Source organism: Rhincodon typus, chromosome 15 (genome assembly GCF_021869965.1).
Source record: "Rhincodon typus isolate 14 chromosome 15, sRhiTyp1.1, whole genome shotgun sequence".
Classification (NCBI taxonomy): Eukaryota; Metazoa; Chordata; class Chondrichthyes; order Orectolobiformes; family Rhincodontidae; genus Rhincodon; species Rhincodon typus.
Window position 1 is genome coordinate 50,591,604 of NC_063346.1, and position 10,712 is coordinate 50,602,315.

A 10,712-nucleotide genomic window follows, 5' to 3' on the forward strand; every position below is an offset into this window, starting at 1 on the left:
ACTCAAAAATCAAAAATCTCTACCTTCAAGTTAAGAAATGAGAAATAAAAAGTAGACCATCTGAATCATCTCAGCACTCACCTGGCTTGAGGTTTATAGATTTTAAGAATTTGGTAAGCTTTCAGCAGATCCAGTTTACCATGACCTTGTTCGAACATGTTGACCCCAGGCAGTCTGCGTGCAGAAGCTATTAAGGCTTGTTTCATACTGGCCGGATTCACAGTCTCACGGTGCTGCACAGTGCTGGTAAAGCAGAAGTAAGTTTTCAAAGGAAACTCTCAGAATTCAACTGATTGAATAAAAACAACTAGATAACAATTTTCCTCATTACTAAGTAAAACTTTTCCACCTCTCATGCCACAGGTATTGCTTCATCATTTAAAAAAGAACTTGAAAGTGCATTTTCAAATGGATCAAAAATATTATCAATTTGGAAGACTTCAAAACTTCAGTGGACATGAAGAAGGCCATGTTGTGAACGGTCCGAGCCAGCCTTATAAAACCGTATTTATCTTACTGTAAATTCCTGATCTCAAGTGGACAGGAATAGGCTTGTTAAAGATTTCTCCCATTGTCTCTCAAAGAAACTAGGTCAGAGTTCATAGTCTACACCAGATCACAGTAAAATGACTACATCACTTGAATAGGTAGAGAATTACTCAGCAAAAAAAAAAAGCATCTTAGACAAGAAAGATTCCAAGAGCTTAAATTTTAAAGGGATCTTAGATGCAATCAATGACTTTAGCGTGGAAATAATACATCAATTGCACTGGTACCTACCTACAAGTTATGTGCAACTTGTTCCTGAATTTATACCTTAATTTTGTTGCATAATGTACCAGTAACAACTTGAACCCAAATCTGGTACATGTTTCTCCAAAGTCTTATGACTCGCTACAGTAATGTCAGGTTGAAAAGCTATTTTTAAAAGTAATTAAAAATATTTATATTTGACCAATCTATAATGTGGTTCATCCAAACACAGAGCAGAACATAAAGCTAATTAAAAAAGATAAAATTTTAGAAATTATTCAGTTAAGTAATTAAACAGCATAAGTAAAGGTTTAAGTTATTTTTCAAAAATAAGTTTGACTTACTAAACAAGTGAGATATTAAATTAAATTCCATTTAGCCTCAGTTAGTTATTAAACAGTTTTGGTAGGTAGAAGCCAGGTCAAATGCAGGACATCTGTTTTGGGTTTTTTACAACATGTAAACCTGGAATGGAAAAACGGAAGAACTGCGGATGTTGTACATCAGAAACAAAAACAGATTGCTGGAAAAGCTCAGCAGGTCTGGCAGCATCTGTGGAGAGAAATCAGAGTTAACGTTTCGGGTCCAGTGACCCTTCCCCAGAACTGGGTAGCTAGGAAAATGGTGGTTCATACGCCGAAGGTAGGGTGGGGTGAGGGCGTAACGAGCAAATGATAGATGGGGATAGAGCCCAAAGATAGAGAACAACAGTTGGACAGACAAAAGAGTCGATAATGATCTGGCTCAGAGGGTGAAAAGCTATTAATTGGGACCGTTAGCGACTACCAATGGGCTGTGTGTAATACTTCCAAGGAAGGGTCAGTAAACCTGAAACATTAACACCGATTTCTCTTCTCATATGCTGCTGGACCTGAACTTTTCCAGCAATTTCTGTTTTTGTTTCCTAACCTGGAATGTGCCTTCTAACTAATCAGGACAATTAAACTTTAAACTGGCTCTTTCAAAAGTCAAGTATCTGTGAATGTGGGGGTTCTTGTGGTGCAGTTAGTGTCCCTGCCCCAGAAATGTATCTGAATATGGTGATTAAAATATCTATAATTATAATTGAAGGGCTCTTCTGATACAGTGATTATGATCCTACCTCTGGGCCAGAAGACCAAAGTTCAAGGCCTGCCTGCTTCAGAGGGGTCACAGCATGTGTGAACAGGTTGATTTAAAAGATTAATTGTAATTGACATAAGCCTTACAATTAAAGTGCATATTACAAGTGTGTCAGTGACTGGGCATTCTAGCTCATGATACCAGGATGGCAGAAAGTGGATCTACTTTCTTCAAATAGAGCTCCTGGGGGATCAGTTAAAACAAGAGATCAAATACTTCTCCTTATCTGTTAGAAAATAAATAGACTTTGGTTTAGAACTAATTGCAGCCACTGGTTAGGAAGTGGCATGTAAAGACACTAACAAACAGCTCAAATATCTCAGAGATTCTACTATTTCAACAAAAGACGCAGATAAGCGAAATGAATTAAATGGGAGGCATAAAAATGAAAGGAACTTTACATGGACAATATAATTTAAAGCCATTAGAAACAAATTAACATAGGACTGTTGAGAGAACAATGACCCTGACACTGTTTGGGAATTGCACTGCTGGATATACTGTGTATAAGTGGTACAAATTATATGGCTGAAGTAAGTTCTCCTTTCTCAAATTTTTACACAGTTGACAAATCTAATACTATTGCTCAAACACAAGAGAACACATCAAGCAAATTGATGCACTGAATGTTCTCTTCGATGCAAGGCAGTAAAAGCAGCATTTGCTTTACAGATCAAACTTTATTTAATTAGCGTTAGATATTTTTGCAACCTTGCACCTCGAGCTTAATGATGTTTATGGTAATTTGGCAAGAAAGAAAAAGTGTGCAGTAAGTTACCCTTAGCTTATTTGATTACTATTAACTCATTGACAAACTTTAATTGGTCCGTCATTTTGGCATTTGCAGGCCCTTAAAAACCATAAGGATTTGGAAGAATTAAAAAAAAAACAAGATACATTAAAAGAATATGAGCATTCCCCAAATGTTACAAAAGCCACATTGCAACCTCAGGCTAATTTATGGTAGGTAAACACTACCTAAATATTTACAATACCCCATGTTTGACAAACATCCGGCATATGATTCGATAAGCAAGTTTGCACATAGATTATTTTCCATTCCACAATTTCTTTTTCTTCTTCTATACAAGAGCAAATATAATCCTTCCACCAAACTTTACAAACAGCTAACTTCAGTGGAGGAAACACACGTGTAACATCACTGATGTGTTGCTAGACTACAAAAGGATCTGAACTAAGGCACAAAAAGAAAAAGAACTTATTTTTTCATGACTTTCACAAACACAGGACATTCCCAAGTACTTCACAGCAATTAGGTAATTTTGAAATATTATTATCGTAATGCAAGAAACAACATGCATTGTTGTTACAGGTTCAGCCTAAAAATACAATATATCATATGCTGTGGCATGGAGCTACCAAATACTAATGGAATTAAATGCATCCTGATTTTATTTTGTACTCCAAAGCCTCACAAAGACGCATTCAGTGGTATGTAACCAATAATTCAAATACATTTTTAATCGAAGAATATCAAATATCTTTCAATTACCCCACCCCACCAAACCCCCATATACTTACCTTGCAAGCAGAGTGACTGCACCTGCCACTACTGGAGATGCCACACTTGTTCCCGAAAGTGAGCGACAACCACCCTGCATGCCAGAACCTCGCACACCAGAGCCATAAGTCACAATATCCGGTTTCATTCTTCCATAACCACCAGGAAGCTCCTTTGGAAAAAGAAAAAGAATAATAGATGGGCATTAAGGTGGTTGAAACCCAAGTTCTAAAGTTAGAAAAGTTAGCTTAAAGTTACACATGCAACCAAGTTTGAGACAGAAATTTTTTTTAAAAAATGTACTTTACCAACTGGCTATTGTTGCACAATGAGTGCATTTAAGTACAAGTAACCATTTGGCATACTTTTCACTGTATTACCTACCAACCAATGTAAAGTTTAATTTTTAACTTTACTTTAGAAACCTAACTGAATAGTTAATGGTGCTGAAATAAACAAAAATTGGGCAAAGTTTTGAAGTTGTGATTAACTTTACTGTTAAAGTTAGCTTTCAAAAGCCTAGATCAGATGTTGAACTTATATTAGTTGCTTACAGAAACACTGATACAATATGAACAAGCCTAAATTCAAAATGCCTCACACCATTCTCAGCCAAGGAAAGGAAGAACTTGATTTTATATATTGCAGTTCCTCAAAACACCCAAAGGAGATCAACATTAATGGGTTACTTTTAAAATGTACTAATTGTCAAATAGGAAAAGTGACCGTCAAGTCAGTCTCAATGCAACAAGGCGAATGATTTTAATGGTGTTAGGTTATGAGAACACTGGGAAAACTTCACTGTTTGGAATTGCTGGGAGACTAATTGCATCATCGGAGTGTGTAGATAGGGGCTTCATTCAACTCCATCTAAATTTATGTGGCACTGCAGTGTAGCATCAGTCTAAACTGCATGCTCAGGTCCTGGAGTAAGATTTCAGCCCTCAAGTTTTGGATTCAAAGGGGAGACTGCTACAACAAACAGCTGATACCAAGAAAAACAACTGCAAATCAGAGCTTGATTCATTTTATGGTTTAAATTGGTGTAAGAATTGAACACATCTTTAATCAGCCCAATCTTTCCTCTTGCCATTTCTGTATTATACCATTACATGTTAGACCATCAAATATAAGGCTAGTAGTTCAATACATTCTGCAATTTAACTGATGAAAAAATATTGGTATCAAACCCTGTTAGAACAAACTGAAATGATCAAACAGGATGGCATATTTCTGGACAAATACAACATTTTTGCTCTTGGCTATATTTCAGCTCTATATTAAAACTCAGGAAAAATTATGTTATTATGAAGAGAAAAGAAGTAAAGCCTAGAAGCGTTACAAACAGTTTAGTAACCGGTGTCAGAGTTGGTTCTTTTAATCGCCAAGTACATACCGAATTACTGAATGACCAATGATAACAAAGCAACAAATGTTACTTAGAATACCTGCTGGATGGGGCTAGCTCCTGCACTGTTACAGGTTCACCTCCCAAAAAAAAACAAAACATCATGGCCCTGAATTACTTCCCCTTAGCTGAAAGATTTAGGCTCACAGACACTCCAGTCAAAGGGGACATGTTAGCATTGTAGCATGTCATAGTCTTGCCTTCTGAAAGATACTCTGCTCAAACTAAATGGTTCAATATAACAGCATTTTCTTTTTGAATCTGAAATCAAAGACTCAAAGTGGTGCCAACATTTCAAAATACCTGCATTACTACTAGAAAACAAAACAGTATCCCATTAAGTTATGCTTGTGCGACAGGAGCTCTTGAAGTAGTCTTAATCTTTGGAGAATTGCAATTTAAAACATAAAATGAAGACAAACACAGAGGGATGGAGTCAGTTAACTGAGAAAAAAGGGAAAAAATGGAAATGCTCAGCAGGTTTGGCAGCATTTGTAGAAACAAACAAAATTAATGTTCAGGTCAATGACAGGACATTAGAACTCTCATCTCCAATGCAGAAAATACCTGGAGGCCTTGGTAGCAATCAAAGAATAAGTGTTAATGTTTAATCCACTATCTAGTTCTACATTTAGTGACAGGAAATTTTTATCAAATAGAATGCAAATGTCCTTCATGTCAGGGTGAGGTCACTCTAGGGCACAGCATTCCATTATAGCCTTGTCGTAGAAGGGATACAACGCTCTGTTATAAAACTATCAGCAGTTGTGCAGATAAAATTTCACAAATACAGGATCCAATAAATGTCAGTCACATCCTGTACACATTTAAAACAAAAGATTAGTTACTTTAGAGGCAGAACAGAAGCACACAAGATGTATTACTCTGCTATTCATAAAGAAGACAGAAACATATAAAATATTCCATTCAGCTATCATTTTATCACGGGCATCAAATCAAAGCCAGACTTGATCTAGAGAAGCCACCTTGAGAGGAATTCTTTAATTCTTTCCCAAAAAAGTGAAACCCAGCAGTGCAAAAACCTAGATATTACATTGTTATTCAATGGGCCATTCATGAACGCCTACTGCGTAGAATTTTGATCAGAGCAGTTCAATAAAAATATATAGTGTTGGAACATCAGCTTCATGTTTATGTAATATACAACGTATCGCTGTAGATCAACAAACTGAATCAAATGTTCATACACAACACCAAAGCTTCAGACATGCGTCTTACCTGTGAAATTTTTACTCAGTCTAGTCACTAGGAGTTGGTCATTTGTATGCAAAAGTCCAAATACTGACAGAAGGCTGTTGCATTTGTGTAAGACTGCAGATACTCCACTTCAGCCTTGCACTGTTAATCATTCAGGTTAATGTTTTTAAAAAAATATATCGCTAAGCTGGCATCAACAGCATTCCACTGTCATCCAAAGTAGCAAGAGGGTGAAATACAATTGATGCTGTAACTTACCCAAGTTGTCATTCCTCTAGAGGAGAATCGAGCCATGTTGTCTTCAAAGTCAATTCCACCCACACCAATTACATCCATCTGATCAGCAGGATTATTGAGGGTGCTGGGCAATAAAATCATTGCAAACAAGTAAGACTACAGTAAGTTTTCAACAAACAGATTATTTAAGGGTTCAATTTCTTCAGTTTTGATATAATATAATAAAACAGCTAGTTTATAACAGTGTAATGTCAGTCTGTTATGTGACAGCTATTCCGTGGTGAAGACTGAAGTATCCATACACAGATTTACGTAAATCCTTTACAATTGATCACCATTGCGCTGTTAAGATACTGTGTGTGGTTAAGCAATACCGGAGTTACACCAGAAAAGATATTCCTCAGGCTTCGGTTGTGGCCTTTCTCCAAGAAGGCACTAGCTATAAACTGCATTAACAAGACAGCTAGACATCAGGTTTCACATACTGTGGAAGAAATAACCTAACGGCAACATAGTTCTACAGTCACTTAGAAAATTTTACAATCCATCTCCGAGAGCCATGAGCAACAAGAAGATTCTGTGTGAGATATCCAGCTGTGAGTCAACCATATTGGATGCTTACTTGCACCAAAACAGATCATTCATTCATGTCTACCCAAATCTTCAATGCACACTTTAGTATCTTGCACATTCTCAGGTCACACAAAAGCATAAGAGCCGGAACATCCATATTGTCCAAAAATATGCTGACCAGTCTATATGTAAAATATTCCTGAATACCAGAGATTAAATGCTCCTTAATCAGTTTTTGGTTGTGGCCAAGAGAGCAGGAGAACTGCCCTGCTCCTCCGAGATTTGAAATATTTAATTTACCCCCCACCTTTCAGATGAGACAGAAGGAGCTTTACTTTAAAATCTCATTCAAAACACAAAGCCTCCAAAATTACAGCATTTCCTGAAACTCCAGTATATATGCTCAATTCTCCAGAGCGGAATTGAACCAATAACTTCCAAAATGTTTTGAGAAACCTGATACTAAGCAAGGCTATCCTAATTGTAGCTACTGAAGTTATAACCTCACAAGTAAAAGATCTTTTTGTTTTTGCTGCAAATTTACTGTCCAATTGTCCTTCACAGAGGTGGCTTAAATTACTGTACTTCAATTAACAGAGAAGTTATTAAACTGCACCTGCAGATGGCTATAAGAAAAGCTTTCAGTTAGTCAGAAGGGTCAGGGTTAAAGGGATGGAATCCAAGAGAGTAGGACCAAATTGGCTGAGATGAGGCCTCCTGGGGAGGATTGAGATTGGAAACCTGAAGCAAAAAAAAAGCTCTTACATGTACTTGGAAAGGCAAGGACTGATTAGGCTTTGTGCGTGGGTAATTGTGTCTCACTAACTTGATTGAGTTTTTTGAAGCAGCAGTAAAGAGGATTGATGAGGACAGAGCAGTGTGCGTGATCTGTAAGGGGTTTGACAAGGTTCTGTATGGTAGACTGGTTAGCAAGGTTTGATCATATGGAATACAGGGAAACCTAACCATTTGGATAGAGAATTGGCTTGAAGGTAGAAGACAAAGGGTGGTGGTGGAGGGTTGCTTTTCACACAGGAGGCCTTTGACCAGCTGTGTGACACAAGGATCAGGTCCGCTGTTTTATGTCATTCATATAAATGATTTGGATGTGAACATAGGAGATATGGTTAGTAAGTTTGTAGAGGACACCAAAATTGGAGATGTAGTGGTCAGCGAAGAAGGTTACCTCAGAGTATAATGGCCCCAATGGGTCAAGGGGTGGCAGATGAGTTTAATTGAGATAAATGTGAGGTGCTGCATCTTGTGAAGGCAAATCAGGGCAAGGCTTATACACTTAACGGTAAGATCCTGGGGAGTATTGCTGAACAAAGAGACCTTGGAGTACAGGTTCATAGTTCCTTGAAAGTGGAGTCCCAGGTAGATAGGATAGTGAAGGCAGCATTTGGCATGCTTGCCCTTATTGGTTACAGCACTGAATACAGGAGTTGGGAGGTCATGTTGTGGCTGTACAGGAGATTAATTAGGCCACTTTTTGAATACTGTGTGCAATTCTGATTTCCCTGCTACAGGAAGGATGTTGTGAAACATGAAAGGGTTCAGAAAAGATTTACAAGGATGTTGCCAGGGTTGGAGGGTTTGAGCTATAGGGAGAGGCTGAATAGGCTGGGGCTATTTTCCCTAAAGTGGAGGCTGAAAAGTGACTTTATGGAGGTTTATAAAATCATGAGGGGCATGGATAGGGCAAATAGCCAAGGTTCTTTTCCCAGGGTGGGGGAGACCAGAACTTGAGGGCATAGGTTTAGGGTGAGACAGAAAAGATTTAAAAGGGACCTAAAGGGCAGCTCTTTCCACTCAGAGGATGGTGCATGTATGAAATGAACTGCCAGAAGTAGTGGTGAAGGCTGGTTCAATTATAACATTTAAAAGACATCTGGGCAGCTATATGAATAGGAAGGGTTTAGAGGGATATAGGCCAAAGGCTGGCAAATGGGAGTAGATTAATTTAGGATATCGGATTGGCATGGACACATTGAACCGAAGGGTCTGTTTCCATGCTGGGCAACTCTATGACACTAGTGCTGATTAGAGACAATCTTGCACCTCAGATTTTAAAGTGTTTAATTTTAGCAAATTAAAATGAATTTTCAAAATGATCAGACTAATTTTGCATGTTAACAATTAAACAGAAGACTACAGCAAGTCTAAAACTATCCATTATCGAACAAGAGCAAGACAAAAATTTTGCTGACTTTAAAAAGACCAAGTATTTCAAAGAAATATAATCCCTGCCTCAGGAGCAACTGCTAAGCGCAGGTGAGACTGCACAGGCCCAAACTGGTTTTAGCTATCCACTTTTAGTCATAACTCAGCCATATTATATTCTGTGAATGCTGTGGGGTCATATATAACGACTCATTCAACATCCTCATTCACATTTCCGCTAGTATAATCCTGCCAAACCTCCTGAGTTCAACACCTCAAAACTCCAATTCAAAAACTATTCAATACTTTTTCTAATCACATAACAATGAAATATCACTGCATCTGCTGTGAGAAGGTTTACAGCATCATTAAGAGAACAGGGTGGAGGAGAGTTTGTGAAAAGTGCCATTTAAGGAGTATAATTAACATATTGGGAGTCATTTACTGCCTGAAGAATGAATACAGACCACACAATCCTTGTGCTTATACTAACTGCATCATATTTAGGGTGCAAAATATGATCAAAATTCACATTTCCTCATTTCTGACCTAGCGATGAAATCTACAGACAATTAACTACAGGCTCATTTTCTTGGTTCCAGACAGAAAAAATTCTATGTTCTCCAAAGTATGATTTTTGTATAACTAACCAATCATGCACAGCCAGAAACTTTCCATTCTGAACGCAGATCTGGCCATGGAATTTACATAGTCCACTTAAACAACAGTAGCTCCATACATTTTGTTTCCCAGTGCTGGGTACTCAGGTGCCCATTACCCTTCTTTTGTTTTAGCAATATGCTTGAACAGAAACATTGAAGTCAAGAATACCAAACTCACCCATAGAGAGGGCCATCATTACCAATTGCAGAGACCATGATCACTTTATTAGCTGTCAGCTCCCAAACCTACAAAATCAAAGAGGCTCGTCAAATAAACTTAGAACAGCAAATTTATCACTGTACCTTCTAAAGGTACTTTACAGCCAGCGCTTTATATTACTGTATGCACCAGACTTATTTACTTACACAAGAACATAGAAAGTTCCCTCCCAATAAGAGAGGCACACATTAGCCAAAACGTAAAAATAGTGAAGTGTTAAATGATAATACATATTCACTAAAAATTAAACTTTTACTTTTTTTGTAGCAGAAAATATTTGGGGAAGAGAAGACGATACAGAACAGTTTTCTTTTAAAAACCTAAAATTATTGGAGTTGAATAAAACTACTGTTGCATTAAAACTTACTGTCAATATCTAGATATGTGGCAATGTTTTATTTCAGTACCAGGGTGTGAACTAAAAGCCAAGGAGCCTGCAGGCATCTTGAACCTGCCGGTTCTCCAAGGATTAGTTGCTTTAGTACAGGAACATACAACAGGATAAACCAGAAAAATACGATAAACATTATTTCAACAATATGAAGAAAATATACCGAGACATTGTCTTTATGTGCACAATCTGATCAGGCTAGTGATGCAAACATCTTTGGAGCATAAATCACGATTAGGACTTCATGCCAGATAAAGGAAGTTAACTATTTAAGAATAGAAGTCTTTCAAATGCAGTGAATTACACAACACGGAAAGACGACACTCAGCTGAATGAGAGACAACAAGGTGTAGAGCTGGATGAACACAGCAGGCCAAGCAGCATCAGAGGAGCAGGAAAGCTGACGTTTCGGGTCTAGACCCTTCTTCAGAAATGGGGGAGGG

At 37.7% G+C, this 10,712-nt stretch overlaps 1 protein-coding gene across 2 annotated transcripts in view; it reads right to left on the bottom strand.

Annotated features, from left to right (window-relative positions):
• mbtps1 (membrane-bound transcription factor peptidase, site 1) overlaps positions 1–10,712 on the bottom strand; it is an 87,445-nt gene that overhangs the window by 46,646 nt on the left and 30,087 nt on the right. For both annotated transcript variants that reach the window (XM_048605866.1, XM_048605865.1), the window contains exons 7-10: positions 9,837–9,904; positions 6,282–6,384; positions 3,418–3,569; positions 82–243 (exon numbers count right to left, since the gene is read on the bottom strand). In XM_048605866.1, coding sequence (XP_048461823.1) covers positions 82–243; positions 3,418–3,569; positions 6,282–6,384; positions 9,837–9,904 — 485 coding nt within the window. The remainder of the gene's footprint in view (positions 1–81; positions 244–3,417; positions 3,570–6,281; positions 6,385–9,836; positions 9,905–10,712) is intronic.